Raw genomic sequence first — 24,281 nt, 5'->3', positions numbered from 1 at the left:
AACTGGGCCTTCATCAACTCTGGGTCCCCGTGAATCCTATACTGGGACTCAACCTTCTTAGGAATGGTGGGGTTAGATAATAGTTTCATACAGTTCCTTAACAGTGTCTGTTTAAGGACATTATGTAGAGGAACAGTGGATGACTCCTTAGGTGGCGAAGGATAGTCCAGGACCTCGAACATCTCAGCCCTGGGCTCATCCTCAGTTACCATCGGGAAGGGAATGGCCGTAGACATTTCCCGGAAAAAAGGATGAGAAAGACAAACTCTCCGGGGGAGAGAGCTTTCTCTCTGGCGAAGGAGTAGGGTCAGAGGGAAGGCCACAAGACTCCTCTGAAGTGAAATATCTTGGCTCTTCCTCTGCCTCCCACAAGGCCTCTCCTTCGGTATCGGACAGGAGTTTTCTGACTGCAGTCCAAAGCCGAGCCCGTCTCGACGCCGAGGAGCTATGTCCTCGATGGCGATGCCGAGAAGTTGACTCCCGTGCCGGCGGCAATGAATCTCCCTCCATCGACGGAGAGTCAACTCAGGGGGCAGCCGAGGCCGATGCCGCAAGCGGCACCTATGTCGAGGGCCTCACCACAGGCAGGGAGCCAGCCACCACATCTATCAACGGTACCGACGGCGCAAGCACCCCCGGTACTGGAACAGATGGTTGCAGCAGCCCTTCCAGGATCCCTGGAAGAATGGCTCGGAGGCGCTCATCAAGAGTGTCTGTCGAGAAAAGCTGTGGAGTCGGTACAAGAGTCGAGGCCAAAATCTGCCGAGGAGGAGGAGGTAGTACCGGGCTGTCCGGAGACCGGCGCATCGACACCTCTTGTATGGAGGGTGAGCGGTCCTCCCGGCGTCGACGCTTCACGGGTGCCGATTCCTTTGACGCCCCAGATCTCTCAGTACCGTGATGAGAAGGAGACCGATTATGGTGCTTCTTGGCCTTCGCTCGAGGCATGTCACCGTTACCCCTCGGCACCGACGAGGGGGACATGGAATCCATACACCTCCTTGGGGTCGGGTCCGAAAGGGGTCGTTCCCGATGGCCCTGTACCGCAGGAGCCCTCGAGGGAGGTGGAGACCCACTCGATGGTTCACTGCTGCCAGCATGTGATGGTCTCTGGACAGCCATTACCTGCGCTCCCGAGGTCGATGCACTCTCTGGTGCCGACATCAACACCGACGACGACCTCAGTACCGCTGTCAACGTTGACGCCAAGGTACTGGGCAAAGCTCCAAATAGGTGTTCCCGTTGAGCTTGTCTCGACGCTTGTGTCCGCTTTTTAAGGCTAAGACACAACTTACATGCGTCTCGGCGATGGTCAGGCCCAAGGCACTGGATACACCACACATGAGGGTCGGTGCCAGAGATTGCCTGGTTGCACCTAGTGCACTTCTTGAAGCCGCTGGCGAGCCTTGATGTCATCAACGGAAAAACAGCGGCAGCGAAATCAAAATTCACGATGGTGCCAAAGGAAAGGCACAAAAAAGGGAAAAAACCGCACACGACAACGAAAGGAAACTTGAGGGCTAAACTAAAGAAAACTAAGGGAAAACCTTTTTCTTTTTAAGAAAAAACGAAACAGCTCGTTCACAAGCACAAACGGAGAAGAAAAACCGGCGAAAAGCCTGCTAAGACGAAGGCTGTTCTTTTCTGGGGCACAGAACCGTTGTAAACAGCCGTTCTTGACCGTGGAAGAAAGAAGACTGAAGCAGGACTCTCGTGCGACGGGTGGGAAGATGGCCGCGCCTAGGGGGCACTGCAGTGGACTAACTGATGCACTGAATGTAAAAAGCCCTTCCCTTACCGATTCCTTAGCGATTCGGAAATGAACGGGCATGCATGAAGGAAATTGCATGCAAATGATCTACTCACTGACCCTCTATGATCAGTTTATACATTGACCCTATAATAGGGTCCTCTCATTTGTTCAGGCCTGTATCTCAAATTCCCCTCAAAAGAACTAGGGCCCTGTTTACAAAGGTGTGCTAGCATTTTTAGCACGCACTAAAAATTAGTGAATGCTAACTATATAGATGCCCATAATATTCCTATGGACGTCTACACAGTTAGCACACAATAAAAATTCTAGCATGTCTTAGTAAACAGGGCCCCTAGTATTTATAACTGGAATGAGTTTAAGAGGTAATCTCTCTGAATGTAGAGACACGATGATGAGTGGGAAATCGCGGGGTACAAAATGTAACAAAAAGAAAAAATAAATAAAACTCTTTAAGGTTTAAGTGGCAGCTCTTGTCTGTTAATCAGGGTTGGATTCTGGATTCCTCGTTCTTCTCATCCAGATGTGGTTAATTGGAAAGGGGCTAGTCTTAGTCCTCCTCTTTGTTGTCCTTGTCCCGAGTGTAGCCTTAACATGGTTCTGTGGGTTCCCTTAAAAAAAAAAAAAAACAACCCCAAAGAAAAGAAAAAAAAAAGCTCTCTTTGGCCCACAGAATTTTTGTTTTCTGCTTATTCAGTTTTAAAAGATGATCCATAGCCCAATGGATCCTCAGGAGCTTAGCCGAGATTGGATGGCAGAGCCGGTGGTTGGGAGGCGGGGCTGGTGGTTGGGAGGCGGGGCTAGTGCTGGGCAGACTTCTATGGTCTGTGCCCTGAAAAAGACAGATACAAATCAAGGTAAGGTATACACAAAAAGTAGCACATATGAGTTATATTGTTGGGCAGACTGGATGGACCGCGCAGGTCTTTTTCTGCCGTCATCTACTATGTTACTATGTTATGAGACGCCTGATAACCGGTTATGGAAACTTCTAAAGTTAGAACAGCAAAAAGGTTGTCATAGCTTTAACTGCTGAGGTAACCAAGCACCAGTCTGAACACTGGCCAGTGCTCAGTTAACCTTCAGGTAGTAGCAGAGCAGTTCTGGCTGTCCCCCCACCCCTTGGAACAGCTCCCTTCCAATCTCCTCTTCCCCCCCCCCCCCCCAAGAAAGATAAAGATAAATGCCCTTCCTCTCTTTATATTTAACTCTGACTGATTCTTCTTTCATTTTTTTTTCTGCATTTCTCTTATCTGCTGTTTTTATCTAGTTGTAGCTAGATTTCATTCCTCCTTCTCCCCTTCCCCTCTGCATTTCTCTTATCTGATGTTTTTATCTAGTTGTAGCTAGATTTCATTCCTCCTTCTCCCCTTCCCCGCCCCACAATCTTCAGTCTCCCTCATTCACCTACTTACCAGCTTACTTCCTGCACTTACCTCCCTAGTTCTCCCATTCCTACCTGGGTCTTATTGTTCCCCCAGGCTCCTATTTCCTGTTTCATCTACTTTCTAGTCTCCCATTTCCACCCTTTATATTCATTGTCTCCCCAGCTTATCTGTCTCTGCCTCTCATTCCATTACCAACCCTACCTTCTTCCCTGTCATTCAGCCCCTCTCCAGCTTCAGTCTCTTTGTCTTATCACTTTATTGAAGCTTCTATTTCTCCTTTTGTGTTTGTTTTATGTATATTAAAATTTGATGTACTGCCAGGCTTTTTCAGAACACAGCAGTTTACAATTCCAAATAAAAACAATAAAGGACCTCCATAAAACATGACTGAAAAGACATACAACAGCCATACAAAATTATTATAACATATCATCCTATATGTTGCATTGTGGCCTCCTTAACAATAGATTCTCTTCTCTCCATCTATCTATCTTTTGGGAGCCTGTTCCATAAAGTAGGGGCCAACAAAAAAAAAAGTCCTCTCGTGTCATTTCCCAACGTACTCTGGCTACATGATGCACAACCATCCTATGATCTTGCAGGGATCTTATGAGAACATAAGAATAGCCATACTGGGTCAGACCAATGGTCCATCTAGCCCAGTATCCTTCTTCCAACAGTGGCAAATCCAGGACACAAGTACCTGGCAGAAACTCAATTAGTAGCAACATTCCATTCTACCAGTCCCAGGGCAAGCAATGGCTTCCCCCATGTCCATCTCAATAACAGGCTATGAACCTTTCCTCCAGAAAGTTGGCCAAACCTTTTTTTAAATTCAGATACACTAACTGCTGTTACCACATCCTCCAGCAGCTTAACTCGGGAGCTTAATTATTCTTTCAGTGAAAAAATATTTCTTCCTATTTGTTTTAAAAGTATTTCAATGTAATTTCATTGAGGGTCCCCTGGACTTTGTACTTTTTGAAATAGTGAAAAATCGATTCACTTCTACCCATTCTACACAACTCTGGATTGTATAGACCTCAATCATATTCCCCCTCAGCCATCTCTTTTCCAAGTTGAAGAGCTCTAACATTTTTAGCTTTTCCTCATACAGGAGGAGTTCCATCCCCTTTATCATGTTGGTCCCTCTTCTGTGAACCTTTTCTAATTCCACTATATCTTTTTTGAGATAAGACAACCAGAATTGAATGGAGTACTTAGGGTGAGGTCACACCATGGCATGATACAGAGGCATTATAATATTCTTGGTCTTATTTTGCATCCATTTCCTAATAATTCCTAGCATCCTGTTACCTTTTTGGCTGCCATTGCACACTGGGCAGAAGATTTCAGTGTACTGTCTACAATGACACCTAGGTCTTTTTCTTGAGGGCTGACTCCTAAGGTAACTATGATTTGGATTATTCTTCCCAATGAGATCTGTCCCCTCTTTTATCCTTTATTCTCTTTGATTTTTTCCCTTTTCCCCATCCTGCTTCCATACTTCCTTCTCCAATATTTTTCCTATCTCTTCTCCACTTTAACCCTAGTCCTACTCTTTTGCCCCTCCATTTTCATCTTCATTCATTCACTGAAAAAATATTTCCTCCTACATGGAAATACTTTGAAAACAAAAAGGAGGAAATATTTTTTCATTCAACGAACAGTTAAGCTCTGGAACTCTTTGCCGGAGGATGTGGTAACAGCTGTTAGCGTATCTGGGTTTAAAAAAGGTATGGACAAGTTCCTGAAGGAAAAGTCCAGAGCCTGCTATTGAGACAGAGATAGGGAAGCAACTGCTTGCCCTGGGATTTGTAGCATGGAATGTTGCCATGATTTGGGTTTCTGTCAGGTACTTGTGACCTGCTTTGGCCACTGTTTGAAACAGGATACTGGGCTAAATGGACCATTGGTCTGACTCAATATGGCTACTCTTATGTTCTTATGTTCACTGCATATGCCTTTGCTTCTCCCCCGCCCCATACAGTATTTGTCCTCCTCTTCCTTCTCCCAGGTCTTCCCTTCTGCCCCCAACCTCCATCTCCCATTTGCCCCTTGTCAGATCCCAGCCCCTTCTTTCAGGACTAACAATAGATCCCTTCTACCACCCTCATCCATAGTCTGATAGCAATGATTCCCCTACCATCAGCACCCTTTTGCTATCCACAGCCTTTTATCAGTCCCCAGCCACCTTCTCCTGGTTCCTAAATCTGGGCTTTCTCCAAGATCCAGCCCCCTTCTCTCACTTACCCCCTTTTTCAATACCCAGCTCCATTCCCTTTCTCCCACCTGCCCTCTGTTTCAGGCTACAACTCCAGTCCCAGCCCCTGATTAGATCCATTCCCAAGCCCCATCTTCCATCTCCCACCTGCCTCTTTCTCGGCCCCTTTTCCCATCCCATTATCAGACTTGTCTCGGCACGATTCCTACCATCAGACCCCTTCTCATGATTGCCCTGCATTTTAAAATCATTTGCAGAGCGACAGGAGTATTTCTTTTCAATGCCACAATTGGGTCTGCCAGCCAGCACCATGTGCTCCTTCAAGTAAAAGACTAATTACTTCCTATTTGCAGACCCAATTGAGGATAGGCAGAGTGGCAGCAGAGAAAAGAGATGTTCCTATCACTCTGCAAATGGTTTTAAAGTGCAGAGCAGTTAAGAGAAGGGGAAGCTGGGAAGGACAATTTTGGTGGGTCCAGGACCCTGGTTGTCCCTCTATTCTGACTCCTATCCTGTAATGCCCCTTGTCATGGAGATGTGATGGAGTGTTGGTGTAACAGGTAAATGTCAGCAGCTTTTATCACCTCCCCCCTGCAAATGTTGGTGCCCCTCTGCCATGCTTACCATGCTTACTTTATTGTGCTTGCCCTGTATATAGAACCCCATTTTACATAGAATATAGAGATTGGAACTGAGACATCTAGGTTTCTGTGAAAAGTTCCAGTGGTATTTTAGAAAAAGATCTATTGATGTAGAGCCTTTTTTTTTAAACTACTTGTAGGAGTATATGTGTATTTTCCCGCACATGCAGCAGGAGTAGCCATTTTAAAAATATATATGTTGACTAAATAAATGTCATGGACCTGGCAGTTTCTGTGTGGGTATGTCGTCCTTGCACATATAAATTGCACCACTTCCATGTGTAGGTGCCTCATTTTAGAAACCTACATGTATAATTGCCACCAATTAAATAGTGAAGCAGCAATTTTAACTTGAGTTCATTTTGGAGCAGGAAATAAATAAATGGGATTACAGACTGACTCCCTTATACCCATGTGTAAAGCCCTGGCCAAAACAAGCACTTTTATTTTTTTTTAAACCCTTTACATGTATTTGAGCTGGTGCAAAACCCAATTTTCCCCCCATACATATATATTCCTTTTATAAAATTAGGAATACATGGATAAATTTTAGACCCACCCAAATCACACATCTTTAAATCTCTGTGTGTAGACAGCAGCTTTCTGAGATTGGTATGTGTACATGTCACTATTTACATGTGGACATTTTTCTAAAATAATAGCCATAGTGTGGTGACTGCCAGTGCTGCCATCCACTTAGTTAAGGCCTAAATAAACATATGATTTATCCATAAATTGGCTAAAAATCACTACTATTCAGATAATTTCTCAGCACCATTCTCACTCCACCCTCCTTCGGCTTCATCACTAGTGATGTGTATTTTTTGACATTTTCCATGTTGTTTCAAAAAATAATGCACATCCCAAATATTGGGCATTGAATATTACAAAAACAATGGCTGTATGCTAAAGCAAAACAGATTTTAAAAGATCAGTTAGAAATATATGTGTCCTGGCTACATATCATAACCTGCTTAGTGCAACCTCATGTGTGGTTGATGAAACATATAGCAGAATGATGTAGCACTTACTCTGCTCCTTCCTCCCCGATATGTAAACCAACGCTGCACTTACATGCTCAAAACATCCTAGGAAAACGGCATAAACCCCACTTACCGCCTGTTTACACCAGGAACAACCTATTGCCACAATTTCTTTGCTGTGAAAGGAGAACTTCTGCTGAAATCCCTAGAGAGAAAAGAAAAAGAGAACAGAGTCAGGGAAGGGAGAACAAGAGATTAAATTTTATCATTATCACCATTTTCTACCATTGACTCCTTTCCACTTCTTCCCCTGAGCAACGTTCAGCTGCTATGATGCATTACTCTTTCTTGAAATAAGATGTCCTAAAATGAGAAGTAAGACAAGGAGCATATCTACGTTGTGCAGATAAACTTTTCCCTTTGTAAAAACCTTTCTTAAATATAACATAACATATCAGTATATATATATATATATATATATATATATATATATACCACCTCTAACTATAGTTCAAGGCTGTTTACAATACGAATGAATACAACAATAAAACAAAATAGAACAGTAATTACTATAGACAACCAATTAGAGAAAAGCAGAGAGACACCTTATTTGCAAAATAGTTTATTAGGTTTTTGTATTTTATTGTTCCTTGTGGTAGCCTGCTATTAAGTGTTAAGTTTATTTAGCATTTACTATCCCAAACAGTAGTTAGACCTTCTGAGTAGCTTATAAAAATTCTAAAATAACGTAGAAACATAGTAGGCAAAAAAAAATTGTATTCTCAAAAAGGAAAGAGTACAGAAGAAACAAGTATAGCTGTGTTCCTGAAACTAACCCTCCTGCCCTCCATGATCATTGCCTTGAAATTTACTCCTAACACTGGATTAGACAAAAGCATCCTGGAAGAGATGGATCTTAAGACTATTCCCCTGGAATTATATAATATCTTTGGTTCTCCTACATCTTTATCTGTAACATTATCTCACTCGCACACCTCCACTATTTTAGGCTATGTCTGGTGATCATTCACTGCTTTTTCTCTGATGAGCCTTACTCAATTTATCTCTTCATCAAAATCCACTACATGCTCTTTTGATCCATTTCCATCTAAATGGATCAAATTTCCTTCCTTAGGTCTTCCGCAATATCTGCTTTCCATCTTGAATAACAGTTTCCAATACGGGGAATTTCCTGTTCATTACAGACAGACACTTGTTCAGCCTATTTTGAAGAACCCCACACTGGATCACTATGATCCCACCAACTACCAACCAGTGCCAAATCTTTGCTGTTTCTAAATTGATTGAAAAGGCAATCTGTAAACAGCTTTTTAAACAGCTTCTTAATCATACTGAGGTGTGCGCAAATTAGAGCTGTACCGGTGATGGCTGGTCAGAGCCAATATTCAGTAGCATTGCCTGGTTGGGTGGCCATGAGCAATTTAAATGGGCAGGAGTCTCTTCTTTCCATTTAAACCACTTTGAATACCAGGCGGGTAAAAAGAAAATGTTATTTTCTATTTATTGATTAGAATATGTCAGTTGGAATGTGTCAGAACTGGAGTTAGACATGGCTGGAGTCCACAAGAAAAACCTAATTCAATTACTTTCAATCTCCAGCATAGTGGTGGTAAATCTCTAACTTTGGGTTGGGCCACCCTTGGCATTTCTGGGTACCACCTTATTTTTTTTTTTAGCCATAGCTCAGAGCTGCCAGCAGCCTTATATACATTTATGTTTTTATAGACCACTCATCTTAAATTCTAAGCACATGACAAAATAACATGAAAAACAGACTAAAACACAACTTAAACCCTATAGATAGTGTAGAAATATGGTACAATCCGAGGCTTACTGCCCAAGTTTAAAAACCTAGAGCCTAGATTTGAGGCCTAAGGGTTTGCTTGCTGAATGACTTAGGTCAGGTTGGTCTGTTGCTTAAATTTCTATTCCTCACAAGGAGGGTTAGCAGCAGGGAAACAAAACTGATCAGAAATACATGAAGCTGGTAAATAACACCTATGGTAGGTGTGAAAGAACGGGAGCTCAGAAAGGGGGGGTGTTCACACCTCTGCAAGAAGAGAACATTTTGCGGTCAGGATGAAATTTGATGGAAAAAATTGATAAGTAGATCCATGAGAACCCATAGAGTTCAATGCAGTCAAAAGAGAATAAAAGCTGGCAACTTTTGATGCAAAAGGAGAGAGAATTCCTGAGGCATGTCAGGCCCTAGCCATATGAATCTCCTCCTGTATGAACATATGCGTGCATTGTAATAGCATATCACTTGGTGAGTAATGAAATAAAGTCGCACTCTTTGGAACTAGAAACTGTCTCTTCTCCTCTTTTCTACTACACTTAGTGATGGAGTCAGATATACATGATAACAGATTTTCCCAGGTTTTATCTGACATTGGACAATCAGTCTAATAGATAAAACTTACAAGTTTGTAGTAATCTCTATATAGCAGAATAAGATCAGACTCAGTAAATAAAGAAGACCTAGAACATTATTATCTCCTATGTTTCAGACTAACAGAAGACATACACAAGTCTATTGGAATGAGATGGAGTCTAGAGGTCTTGATGTGGAATGCCTGGTTCATTGTCACTGAATACTGGTTCGCTGGTCCACTCCCCTAATAAGACCTAGAAAAGGGGAACCTAGAATGGGACCATAGAATTTTTCAATAGTAAACTCAAAAATAAAATAAAAAGCATTATTTACTGATCAATATTAAAAGCCTATCTAAAAAGAAACATATTTTTATGGTACTTAAAGCATGATAAATAAAAATTCCAGTGCACTTGAATGGGAAGAAAATTCCAACAAATGGGTACAACCACAAAGAAGGCACACAAATACACAAAGCCCCTAAGAACCATACAATACATGAAGAGTATTACAAGGTAAGCCATATTAATATCTTAAACACAACCAACAATAATGTAAGGTCTGGAGAAATATGTTCTTGAACAACCCAAAAGAAGACAAGTCACTGTGTTTTCCACAGTCTGAAGTGCTCTAAGGACTGCCAGCAGGCCTAAATATAAAGAATTACAATAATCTAAGATTGGTATACATATGTGTGCAAACCCAAGGATCAGAACTAACTTTCTCTGGCACAGGATTTCTGCTTTATACAATTCTGTCTGCTTTTAAGAACAGCAAATACCAATCCCATTCAATAGTGCCTCCATTCACTCTGCCAATATCTTTTTTTGGTGGTTGTTCTTAAACAGATCTTCTGGTACATGAATGTAAGATTCACTCATTCTCAGGCAGCCCCATAAGCACTCACAGAACACTGATTTCCCCCTTCTCCCTCCCCCATCTCTCCTGACAAAAACAAACACCCCTTGGTAACCTGAAGCCCTGCACGATTCTGTTTTTAACCTCTGCACAGGCAAACACATAACTTCACTTTGCCCTCCTCAGCCTGTTCCTCATGGACAGCAGAGACATCTGGGGGTGGGGTACATAAATACATAAATATTGCCACACTGGGACAGACCAAAGGTCCATCAAGCCTAGTATCCTGTTTCCAACAGTGGCCAATCCAGATCACAAATACCTGGCAAGATCCCATAAAAGCTCAATACATTTTATGTTGCTTATCCCAGAAATAAGCAGTGGATTTTCCCAAATCGATTTAATAATGGTCTATGGACTTTTCCTTTAGGAAGTCGTCCAGACCCTTTTTAAACCCCGCTAAGCTAACTGCCTTTACCACATTCTTTGGCAATGAATTTTCTCTGATTCGTATTAAATTTACTACTTAGTAGCTTCATCGCATGCCCCCTAGTCCTAGTATTTTTGGAAAGAGTAAACAAATGATTCAGATCTACCTGTTACACTCCACTCATTATTTTATAGAACTCTATCGGGGTCACGTCATGCCTGCCACCTGAGGAGCTGCAGAAACGAGAGCTCCACAGAGAACCTGCACAAACCTGCCACTATCCAATCACTCTGTTGCTTCAGACCCGGATCTAATGAATGGAAAGCAAGGAGATCACGTCTAGACTCTTTGAATTTGACCATAGAAGCAGTGCATAGAAGTAATGCCCACGAGGAACCAGCAGGGCCTAAAAGACGCTACTCACACAACCACACCTAAGATGGCGGACAGCTTTCCCCAGCAAATGCTGACGGAGAAGCAAACAGGCGAGTGGGCACAGGAAATATCATGAACAGTCACCATGGCTCTGGAAGACAGGCTGAATAGAATTCAAGCAGCGGTAGAGGAAATCAGTGAGAAATTCGACTCCCAGGCCAGGCGAATTTCTGAGGTGGAGCAACGGGTGTCGACCCAGGAAGATAAATCACAAAACATGGCAGCCCAGATCATCGAGTTACAGAAAGAAACAGTGGCACTTAGAGAAAGGCTAGAGGAGCAAGAAAATCATAATCGGCGGAACAATCTTAAAGTTGTGGGATTACCAGAATCGATTACAGATAAGGGCCTCTACCATTTTTTCAGCTCCTGGCTGCCCGAAAACTTGGGGCTGGAGAACAGTGAGAAGAACTTTCAATGTAACTGAACACATCGAATTGGAACTCATGGGGAGCGTCAGAACAAGCCCGGACTGCCATTGCGCACTTTATAAACTGGTCGGAGAAAGAACAACTCTTGAAGGCCTTTTACAGTAAACCAACTCTGGAATATGAGGGACAGCAACTGTAACTATTTAATGACTATTCCGCAAGGGTGGCACTGCTGTGCAAAGCGATGGCGCCGACATGCACCGCACTATATAAGAAAGGGGTACGTTTTTCCCTCCTATATCCAGCTAAGCTTCGGATTTGGCATGAGGACCGGGTGACAGTGCTAACGGAAGTGGTGGAGGCACAAGCATTTCTGAACTGCTTTAATAGAGGAGAGGCTCAGGAATCAGATACGTGCCCTTGATGGCTCGGGATATCTCTGGTTTGTGCTTCCGGGATGCGATCACAGACGGACAATGCTGAAGCGGTTGAAGATTTTGAACGCAACAAGTTATCTTTGTCCTTAGGATTTCGGAGTGCGGAGGACAATGATGGATGATGAGGTGATAGCACAACACCTATTTGAAGACACCTGATCCACTACGGTCTCTTTTGCAACCTCACCCTATCTTCCCTGGTATGGTGATATCTTTAAAAGATACCTTATTCAGAACCATGCGCTTTTGAGCGACTGTCGGCCTTCCCCCAGTCTCTAGTTTAAAAGCTGCTCTACCTCATTTTTAAAGGCCGATGCCAGCAGCTTGGTTCCACCCTCGTTAGGGTGGAGCCCATCCTTTCGGAATAGGCTCCCCCTTCACCAGAATGTTGCCCAGTTCCTAACAAACCTAAAACTCTCCTTCCTGCACCATCGTCTCATTCACGCATTGAGACTCCGGAGCTCTGCCTGTCTCTTGGGCCCTGCACGTTGAATGGGTAGCACTTCAGAAAATGCAACCCTAGAGGTTCTGGATTTGAGCTTTCTTTTTTTTTTTTCCAAGATTTTTTTATTGATTTTAGTACAATGTAAATAGTACATAACATTAACCAAAAAAAATAAAGATGCATTATGGAGATATATAATGGATTATAGTGTGCCAAGGAATTATATAATTATAGTTATAATAGTAATCTAAGATAAGTAGTTATCATTTATGTAGTTTCATTTGTAATGGAATCAAGATAGGAAGCAATTGGAGACCATACAGTATTTGTTTTAATTATTGATCCTGTGAATGTGGCGGAAGCCAATTCTAGCTTGTGGTACATTAGAACATATTGCCACCAGAAATGTTCATTTAACACTGAAGAGGTTTTCCAATTATTTAGAATCATACGTTGTGCTATAGTAACTAATATGTCAAACAATTTGTAATTATTGGGAGAGAACGTGAATTCTGGAGAACAGGATTTAAAAATTATTAATGAAGAAGTTAGTGGAATATCTGAATCAAATATTTTACTAATGATGGTCCATATTGCTTTCCAAAATTTTTGAATATGAGGGCAATCAAATAACATGTGCAGTAATGTTCCACATGTTCCATTACAATGCCAGCATAGGTTTGTGGGGGTTAGATGTGCAGAGTGTAGTTTCCTCGGTGTCCACACAGATCTATGGTAGAAGAAATACATTGATTGTAATATGTTAGCAGATGGTAATGGTTTGATGAGAGAGAGCCATAGTTTATCTTTAGTGTGTTCAGGAACTAATATATGTATGTCATTCTCCCAAGTTTGTATTAGCGTGTTGTGTTTTTTATAGATGGAAGACAAGAATAGTTTGTATAATGCGGATGCTACATGTCCTGTGTGAAGTAGAGTCTCACAAAGTTGGAATATTGTGGGAGTTGAAAGAGAAGGAATTTTCTTTTTTTTACTAAATGATTTTATACATTGTGATATTTGTAGCCATCTGTAATATTGTGAAGAAGGAATATTATATTTAGTTTGGAGATCTGAGAATGAGTTAATGGATTTTTCTTTGCTGATATATATATCTTTGAGATACCAAATGTTACAATCAGACCATATTTTCCAATAAAAAGGTTTGTTATCGATAAGAAAATCTGGATTATACCATAGTGAGGAATGTAGAGATTTATTAAGTGGATGCTCAAGGATACCGTCTAGGTGTAAAAGGCATATTTTGGTGTTAGTGATGATTATATTTTCTTTTTGTGATGCACTTAATGTAGATGTAAGAAGATGGGGAAGGTGAAAAGGTTGAACTATATTTTGTTCTATTGATAGCCAAGTAGGATTATAATCAATGTTAGTAGAAAACCATTGACATCCCTGCTGAGCTATGAAGGCTTTATGATAAAGCATAAAGTCTGGAAAAAGGATACCAAATTTTTCTTTTGGGGCTTTGAGTTTTTTTAATGAAATTCTGGATTGTTTAGATTTCCATAGGAAAGATGCTAGGAGTGTGTCTATTTGTTTGTAAAATGATGAATGAAATAATACAGGTATCATGCTGAGTATGTAATTGATTTTAGGCATTACCATCATTTTGATTGTTTCAATTCTTCCCCACCAAGAAATATTTAAGGGGTACCATGATAAAAGAAGATTTTTGAGAAAGGTCAATATGTTATTACAGTTAAATTTGATAGTGTCATGTATTGAGGAGTAGAGATCAATACCAAGATATCTAATTGATTTATTAGACCAGGATAGTTTGAAGGGATCAATCAAGTCTTTTGACATGAGAATGTTGAGTGGAAGGACTTCAGATTTGGATTAATTGATTTTGTAACCTGAGACAGCTGGGAAGTTATTAATGAGTGAGAGTAATGCCGGTATGGAAGAGGATGGATTGGTGATATAAATAAGAATATCATCAGCATATGCTGATAATTTGTACTGTTTACTTTTGTATGATATACCGGTAATGTCAGTTTTTTCTTTTATTGCAATTAAGAGAGGTTCCAATACTAAGTTAAACAGGAACGGAGAAAGTGGACAACCCTGTCGGGTTCCTCGACCCAGTGTGAAGGATCCCGACAGGGTATTATTTGCTATAATGTTTGCAGATGGGTTAGTATATAGTACTCTGACTTTATCGATGTAGTTGTCAGGGGCTCCAAACCATTTAAGCACTGCAAATAAGAATTGCCATTCGACCCTGTCGAATGCCTTCTCTGCGTCTAGAGACATGGCCATGGCAGGGACAGGACAAGTTTTCGCTATTTGGGAAATGTGAAAGAATAGTCTTGAGTTATCTGTGATGAGCCTGTTTGGCATAAATCCAACTTGCGAGGGAGATATTATTTTTCCAATTATTTTTTTTAATCTATTAGAGAGAATTTTAGCAAATATTTTATAATCCGAATTAAGAACAGATATTGGTCTATAATTTTGGACTAGTTGGGGATCCTTATTTGGTTTGGGTATTACTGTTATTACAGCCTCAGAGAAATGATTGAAACTAGTTTCATTGGGAGATAAATTATTGAATAGACTCAGCAGATTCGGCGATAGAGAGTTTCTGAGAATCTTATACATTTCAACTGGGCATCCGTCTGGTCCTGGGGCTTTTCCAGATGGGAGATCAGATAATGCGATCAGTAGTTCCTTCAATTCAATCAAATTAGATAATAAATGACTATCAGCTTGTGACCATTTAGGATGAGATAAAGGGGAGAGGAAAGCTTCTATTTCTTTTGAATCTCCAGTAAATTCAGATTGATATAGTTTTTGATAGAATTCAGAGAATGTCTGTAGGATATCCGGGGTAATAGTTGTTACTTTATTTTTATTATTTTTAATTGATGGTATTTGAATTTTGATACGTTTACGCTTAAGGTAATTGGCAAGAAGTTTACTGCTTTTATTACTTTCAAGATAGAATCTGGATTTGGTTTGAAAGATTTCTTCTCTAGCAAGACTAGTGCACAATTTATTATAAGCATATTTTAATTTATAAATAGAGTTTAGAAGATTCTGATCTGGAGCTATGAGATATTTTTGTTCATAGTCCTTTAGCTCAGTTTCCATATTTTTAATAAGAGTATTTTGTTGTTTTTTAATATGAGCTGATATTGAGATGAATTCTCTTCACAGGGTAGCTTTAAATGACTCCCAGATGGTGATTGGGGCAGCTGTACCCGGAGGATTAAATTTAAAGAATTCTGATATGAAAGATTCTAACCGGGATTTGATAGACTCGTCTCTCAAAATCTGAGAGTTAAGTCTCCAAATTGGTGATTTTGATGTTTGTGTATTTGAAAATGCTATGTGAAGAGAGATGGGAGAATGATCTGAAATGACTCTAGCATGTATATCAGATTTTAAGACTTGCGGTAAGAGAGTAGCTGAGAGGAGAAAATAATCTATTCTTGAAAAGCTATTATGTGGTAGCGAATGGAACGTAAACTCTTTGGTGTCGGGATGGAAAATTCTCCATGGATCAACCAAGTTGAATTGTGTCAAGAGGGATTTTAGAGTCTGAGCAGCTTTTGTCTCAATTTTTTTTGCTGAGGAGTGTTTATCCATCCAAACATCTAGTAGAAGATTAAAATCTCCTGAAAAGCATATAGGCATTACTTTAAAGGAAGATATATTTTTAAACAGGGAGGAGAAGAATTCTGGAGAAACACAATTTGGTGCATATATGTTAACTAACAGTAAGGGTTGAGATGCAACTTCTACATGTGCAATTATCCATCTGCCTTGATTATCTACAGCTTTTTCTACTACAATTACCTGTGTATCCTTAGAGAAAAGGATTGATACACCATTTTTCCTTCCAACAGATGGAGCATCTATTATATTAGATATCCACTTGTATGGAGTAAGCATATGTGTAAGATCAGTTACATGAGTTTCTTGTATAAAAATGATAGAAGGTTTTAATTTCTTTAGGTGTGTAAACACTTTTTTCCGCTTTACTGGATGTCTCAAGCCATTTACATTCCAAGATATTAAAGAGATAGCTGGAGTTGGAGGAGTGTTAGGTGATAAAGAGGTCATATTTCAAAGATTTATAATTTTCAGTATTATTGATTGAGGGAAATTCAGAAACAAGAGTGAGTGTATAATTCCTTGGCACAGAGAAAGAACAGAAAAACTTACTATGAAAGCCAATAACAACTAGGCTTCTACAAAATACAAAAAAAATTAAGCATAAACTATAATTTGATGAAAAAGACCATGGTGCTGGTTCCCGTGATAGGGACATCTAAGAGTCCTATCCCCGCTCAGAGAGATCAAGAAGGGGATAAGTGATATATTGTAATATGGAATAACGCACTTGGTTATTTAAATTACATTATGAGTTAATAACAAGAGAAAACATTGCCATATTTCAAAAATGTAAATATGGGTTTTAACAGGTATGTAACAATATATTGGTAACAAGATATCTGTTGCTATAATTCTAGGGATAGAATCTAAGATAAGAAAGTATTTTAGTTAGGAATATATTGGATGAGTATACATTAGTTGATGAGAATACTTTAGTTGACAGTATATAGAGTGAGATATAGACATTGCTTTTTCTCTTTTTTTTTTAACTAATGTTTATAAATGAAATAGTCACTCATGGAAGTTCCATTGTCATTATACTATATCTTCTTGTCATTTCTGAGATTTGTGTCTATATAGTGGAGGAGTGGCCTAGTGGTTAGGGTGGTGGACTTTGGTCCTGGGGAACTGAGGAATTGAGTTCAATCCCCAGCACAGGCAGCTCCTTGTGACTCTGGGCAAGTCACTTAACCCTCCATTGCCTGCCACATTGAGCCTGCCATGAGTGGGAAAGTGTGGGGTACAAATGTAACAACAACAACAACAAAAAAAATATATATATATAATGTCATATTTCTGACACCAGAAAGGTAAAAGAGTCTGAGATAAGAATATATATTAGATAGAAGATACACAAGATGAGAGTGTGTGAGTTGAGATGAAATATATATCAGTATGTTTGATAAGACATTTACCATTGTTTTCAAAGAGAAAAAATCTGAAATAAGAGTTTACATTATGAAAGAAAATACATTATTTAGTTATATATAAACTGAGATAAAAGTATTCCCCCCCCTTCTTTTTTTTTTTTTTTTTGTTAAACTGATGTTAATAAATGAAATAGCCATGTATGGAAAATTCCTCTGTCATTATACTAGATTTTCTTGACATTACTGAGAATTGAGTTTGTATATTACCATATTTCTGACATCATGAAAGAGGAAGAGCTAGAGATAGGAGTGAATATTATATAGAAGATACATTAGATAAGAGTATAAAAGATGAGATGAAACATATGATATCATGTTTGATAGTAAGATATTTGCCATCATAGTTTCATATAAGAAGAGTAAATTAAGAGTATAAATTATGTTAGAACATACATTAGTTAAGAATGTGTAAGGTTGGATAGAAGTATTATTTACTTTTTGTTAAATTGATGCCTGAGAATGATGTATCCATTAGGGGAAAATCCTTTGCCAGTACACTAGATTTTCTCATCATTTCTGAAATTTGAGTTTGTATATTACCATATTTCTAATATCTGAGGAGAAGAGGAGTCTGAAATATCAATACACTTTAGATATGAAAAAACATTAGATAAGGATGTGTAAATTGAGATTAATTATATAACAACATATTTGACAGTAAAGTATCTGCCATCTTAGTTCAGGAAAGTAAAATTTAAAATAACAGTGCACGTTATGAGAAAAAATACATTTTTTAGATTTACATAAAATGAAATAAAGACATTATTTCTCCCTTTTTTTAAACTGATGTTAATAAATGAATAAGTCATTTAGGGAAAATCTTTTACCATTATACTAAGTCTTCTTTTCACTTCTGAGATTTGAGATCATTTGGTAAAAGCTTGTGATATTCTCTGTGGTCTCAAGTTCACTCCTTTGTTGGAGAATTCGAAGAGTCTCATAGCTTTTGAAGCTCTCTCCAGGGGTTAAATCACCTGTGAATCAATAAGATAAAGTCCCAATGTGTGGATATGGTTACTCTCAGATGCAAGGAGACAAGTCTGGCAAAGAGAGAGCATCAAGCCGTGACACACTGTTTTGCCTCTGGCAATCTGCAAAATGAAGGTGCCGTAGTTGCATTGTGAAGATCGAGAGGTGTGCCATTTAAACTGAAGTTAAAAAGTGACATCTCAGGCAGGACGAATTCTTCTTCATTATGTGTGAAGGTATCCCAGTGATTCTTGAGACCAAATCGAGACACAATTTAATCTAGACCATAGGAGTAGTTGTATGTATTCTGATTTAGTCAGAAGTCTGGCTACATTTTTAATGACAATCGCTCTAATTGTTCTCTAATGAAGTAGTTGTTGGAGTAGAAACTAATTAAATGATATGGAGAGCAAAATCCCATTAGAGTGAAAAGTCATGTTCTTTATTATTAAATACCCTCATCTGATTAAAAGGAAGTTTATAAAAAAAAGATTCGTATTTCAAATGCCCATTAAAAGGAAGAAAAATGTTTAAGTAGTGCTATGGAAGTGGAAAAATGATGATTTTGAAAAGTTGCTGGAGGCGTTGTTTTTATAATGAGGAAGTTTTCAGTAAGAGACAACAGAGTTAATGCGTGGGTTTATATCTGCAAGAGAAAAAAGAAAAAAATATGCTATACCTTGAGGGTGAAATTTGTATGATAATTATGTCAGTCCTTGAGAGTGATATTGATCAATGAAGGCTTGTAATTGCTCCGGAGAGTCGTATGTTTTAGTTGAATTGTGAATTGTAACCGTCATTCTGGTGGGATACTGGAGGCCGAAGCGTGCTCCCATCGACTTTAAGTGGGCATGCATGCTGAGAAAGGCCTTCCTTTTTCATGCAGTTGTTTTTGCGACATCAGACACAATTAATATGTTTTTACCTTCTATATGGAGTGATGATTGTGCACGAGCAGTGGTGAGAATCTGGAGAGCATGTGGAAACCGAAGCCGTCTAGCTATAATTGGTCTGGGATGTTGTTGATTGAGCTTTAATGTGGAAGGGGAGCGATGGGCTCTCTCAAATTACAAAGGAGGATCAAACGTTATATTTAAAACTGCTGGAATCCATTTTGATAAAAATTCAATTATATTAGTCCCTTCCAATCCTTCTTTGAGACCTAGGATTCTTATGTTGTTTCGTCGAGATCTGTTAGCCAGGTGTTCCAGGTCTGATTCAAGTTTCTTGAAGTGTGAAGTTACCGAGAGATCAAGCTGTGATAATTGCAGAGCTGTTTGTGTTGATCTTTCTTCTATTACTTCAACTCGATGCTGAAAGGCATTAAGAGTAGTTGAGATAGTTGTTATCTCTTCTTTTAGCTGGCATGTTGTCTCGTAGTGTTTAGATGAGAGGTCACGCAGGGCTCGCAGCTCTTCCATAGCTAGATCTGATAGTAGCGGTTGAGCACTTTTTCCCGACGCCATTTTCTCAGGTGTGGGGGGATCGTGCTTCAGTCGCTTTGGTCTGCTTTGCTGATTCAAAAAGGTTTCTGACTTTGATGAAGACATCCAATGTTTAAGGTATGTCTCCTCTACAGTGGGGGAAATAAGTATTTGATCCCTTGTTGATTTTGTAAGTTTGCCCACTGACAAAGACATGAGCAGCCCATAATTGAAGGGTAGGTTATTGGTAACAGTGAGAGATAGCACATCACAAATTAAATCCGGAAAATCACATCGTGGAAAGTATATGAATTTATTTGCATTCTGCAGAGGGAAATAAGTATTTGATCCCTCTGGCAAACAAGACCTAATACTTGGTGGCAAAACCCTTGTTGGCAAGCACAGCGGTCAGACGTCTTCTGTAGTTGATGATGAGGTTTGCACACATGTCAGGAGGAATTTTGGTCCACTCCTCTTTGCAGATCATCTCTAAATCATTAAGAGTTCTGGGCTGTCGCTTGGCAACTCGCAGCTTCAGCTCCCTCCATAAGTTTTCAATGGGATTAAGGTCTGGTGACTGGCTAGGCCACTCCATGACCCTAATGTGCTTCTTCCTGAGCCACTCCTTTGTTGCCTTGGCTGTATGTTTTGGGTCATTGTCGTGCTGGAAGACCCAGCCACGACCCATTTTTAAGGCCCTGGCGGAGGGAAGGAGGTTGTCACTCAGAATTGTACGGTACATGGCCCCATCCATTCTCCCATTGATGCGGTGAAGTAGTCCTGTGCCCTTAGCAGAGAAACACCCCCAAAACATAACATTTCCACCTCCATGCTTGACAGTGGGGACGGTGTTCTTTGGGTCATAGGCAGCATTTCTCTTCCTCCAAACACGGCGAGTTGAGTTCATGCCAAAGAGCTCAATTTTTGTCTCATCTGACCACAGCACCTTCTCCCAATCACTCTCGGCATCATCCAGGTGTTCACTGGCAAACTTCAGACGGGCCGTCACATGTGCCTTCCGGAGCAGGGGGACCTTGCGGGCACTGCAGGATTGCAATCCGTTATGTCGTAATGTGTTACCAATGGTTTTCGTGGTGACAGTGGTCCCAGCTGCCTTGAGATCATTGACAAGTTCCCCCCTTGTAGTTGTAGGCTGATTTCTAACCTTCCTCATGATCAAGGATACCCCACGAGGTGAGATTTTGCGTGGAGCCCCAGATCTTTGTCGATTGACAGTCATTTTGTACTTCTTCCATTTTCTTACTATGGCACCAACAGTTGTCTCCTTCTCGCCCAGCGTCTTACTGATGGTTTTGTAGCCCATTCCAGCCTTGTGCAGGTGTATGATCTTGTCCCTGACATCCTTAGACAGCTCCTTGCTCTTGGCCATTTTGTAGAGGTTAGAGTCTGACTGATTCACTGAGTCTGTGGACAGGTGTCTTTCATACAGGTGACCATTGCCGACAGCTGTCTGTCATGCAGGTAACGAGTTGATTTGGAGCATCTACCTGGTCTGTAGGGGCCAGATCTCTTACTGGTTGGTGGGGGATCAAATACTTATTTCCCTCTGCAGAATGCAAATAAATTCATATACTTTCCACAATGTGATTTTCCGGATTTAATTTGTGATGTGCTATCTCTCACTGTTACCAATAACCTACCCTTCAATTATGGGCTGCTCATGTCTTTGTCAGTGGGCAAACTTACAAAATCAGCAAGGGATCAAATACTTATTTCCCCCACTGTATATCCAGAAACTGTTTTTATAAGAAAAAACTTGATGAAAAGCGCTTTTCCATACGATTTTTTTTGGTCTGAGCGAGGGAGAGCACGTCTCAGACGTCCATCAGAGTCAAAGGCTCACCAGCGCGCCTGGATTTGAGCTTTCTACCTAAGAGCCTAAATTTGGCTTCCAGGACCTCTCTCCCATATTTTCCTATGTCATTGGTACCCACATGTACCAAGACAGCCGGCTCCTCCCTAGCAGTATCTAAAATCCTATCTAGATGACGCATGAGGTCGGCCACCTTTGCACCAGGCAGGCAAGTGACCAGGCGATCCTCATGTCCACCAGCCACCCAGCTATCTACATGCCTAATAATCGAATCACCCACTACAACAGCTGTCTTAACCCTTCCCACCTGGACAGTAGCTCCTGGAAACACATCCTCAGTGTGAGAAGATATTGCATTCCCTGGTGTGCTGGTCCTGTCTACAGGATTACTTCCAGCGTCACCAGGGTGATGCTGTCCTTTAAGGAGGCCTCCTTCCTCCAAGGAAGCACAGGAGCTGCCAGATTGGAGGTGGGATTTCTCTACAACGGCCCTGTAGGCCTCCTCTATGTACCTCTCTGTCTCCCTCAGCTCCTCCAAGTCTGCTACTCTAGCCTCAAGACAACGGACCCGTTCTCTGAGAGCTAGGAGCTCTTTGCATCGAGCACACATATATGACGTCACACCAAATGGGAGATAATCATATATGTGACAATGCAAAAGACTAGATAGCCCCCTTATTGCTGCTGGATTACTGTCTGCATCTTAATATTATAGAGTTGTTTAATTAAAACGTCTTAAGGCACTAGGGATATCAGATGAATATAATGATCTTTTGACTGTTGTAATTTGCAATTTATTTAGGGTAATTGTAATTCAGACTAATGAAAATTGAAAATTCCCCTCTTGTTGTCTTAATTGACTATAAATGAAGAGTTGAGCTAGGGGTGAGCGGGAGTTGGGGAGGGTGGGTGGGAATGAGGACTGAACTGGGCTCTTCTGTGCCTTCTAGAGACTTTCTGTTAATGCTGTGGCAGAAACTTCAAATTTTAAACCTATGGAGACTAATAAAGCATGCTTTTTTTTCTTTTATTTTAAAATTCTAACTGTGTTTATCAATATCTCACAATTCCTCTTTTAAACCCTTATCTTTAAGCTGTGTCAGAAACTTCAAGCTTTAAAACTATGGGGAAAAGGCGATGGAGACTAGCTATTAAAGTTTCTCCAGCTCCTGCAACCTCTTATCTACCCATTCCCCTCTACTCAGTATTTTATAGAACTCTATCATATCTCCCCTCAGCCGCCTTTTTTCCAAGCTGAAGAGCCCTAGCCTCTTTAGCCTTTCCTCATAGGAAAGTCATTCCATCCCCATTATCATTTTCACTGCCCTTCTCTGTAGCTTTTCTAATTCCACTATATCATTTTTGAGATGCAGTGACCAGAAATGCACACAGTATTCAAGGTGCAGTCACACCATGGAGCGACACAAAGGCATTATAACATACTTTTTTTTGTTTTCCATTCCATTCCTAATAATACCTAACATTCTATTTGCTTTCTTAGCTGCCGTCACACACTGAGCAGAGGGTTTCAAAGTATTATCAACGATGACACCTTGATCCCTTTCCTAGTCGGTGACTCCTAATGTGGAACCTTGCATCACATAACTATAGTTCGCGTTCCTTTTTCCCACATGCATCACTTTGCTCTTGTTCACATTAAACGTCATCTGGCATTTGGAAGCCCAGTCTCCCAGTCTTGGAAGGTCCTCTTGCAATTTTTCACAATCCTCTTGTGATTTAACAACTTTGAATAACTTTGTGTCATCAGCAAATTTTAATTACCTCACTAGTTATTTTTATCTCTAGATCATTTATAACTATGTTAAAAAGCAGCGGTCCCAGTACAGACCCCTGGGGAACCCCACTATCTACTCTTCTCCACTGAGAATACTAACCATTTTAGCCTACTCTCTGTTTTCTATCTTTTGATGAGTTTTTAATCAACAATAGGACATTAACTCCCATCCCATGACTTTATAATTCCTCCGGTGTCTTTCACGAGGTACTTTGTCAAATGCCTTTTGAAAATCCAGATACACAATATTGATTGGTGTCCCGTCCCGGAGCCTTACCCGTCCCGGAGCAACACAGTCTCTGAAGGTGGCTAGCAAGGACGGCTAGCTGAAGAGGAACACAGTCTCTGAAGGTGCACTCCGAAATCCACTGTGTCGGCTTCTGACATCTGAAACGGAAGCACTGGACCCTTCCCGTTCCAGGGTTTAAATCTCCCGCCATTCCATCCCCTCTCAACAGCAGGAGCCAATCCCGCCGGCCTTGGCAGGCAAGGGACGCCTGGATTGGCCAGCCTGCCGTGTAGGCGGAGTCTCCACCTCAATGCCCCAATCCGGCGTGAGTAGGCGGAGCTTGCTCGCTGGTCCGCTCCGGGGCAGGGAAGCGACGACGCCGGCGCCGCCATCTTGGCCGGCGTATTCTCTTCTCCGAGGCCGGCGTTCGCTCCAGCGGATCGCCGGCCTCGGACCGACCTGCGGCAGCGCCGGCCCCGCCTGCGGCTCGGCTTCGCCACACTGGGTCCCGCGGCGGGAAGCGATGGTCAACGGAGCCCACGGGACCCAGTGCGGCGAAGCCGAGCCGCAGGCGGGG

At 41.0% G+C, this 24,281-nt stretch overlaps 1 protein-coding gene across 1 annotated transcript in view; it reads right to left on the bottom strand.

The window, feature by feature from the left end:
- Positions 1 to 24,281, bottom strand: part of DGKI (diacylglycerol kinase iota) — a 1,705,262-nt gene that overhangs the window by 1,344,624 nt on the left and 336,357 nt on the right. The window contains 1 exon segment of the mRNA XM_030215620.1: positions 7,141 to 7,212. Within this exon segment, the coding sequence (XP_030071480.1) occupies positions 7,141 to 7,212 (72 nt within the window).

The sequence above is a fragment of the Microcaecilia unicolor genome, chromosome 10 (assembly GCF_901765095.1).
Source record: "Microcaecilia unicolor chromosome 10, aMicUni1.1, whole genome shotgun sequence".
Taxonomy (NCBI): domain Eukaryota; kingdom Metazoa; phylum Chordata; class Amphibia; order Gymnophiona; family Siphonopidae; genus Microcaecilia; species Microcaecilia unicolor.
The sequence above is the reverse complement of the archived record's forward strand: the minus strand, read 5'-3'. Positions and strand labels throughout refer to the sequence as shown.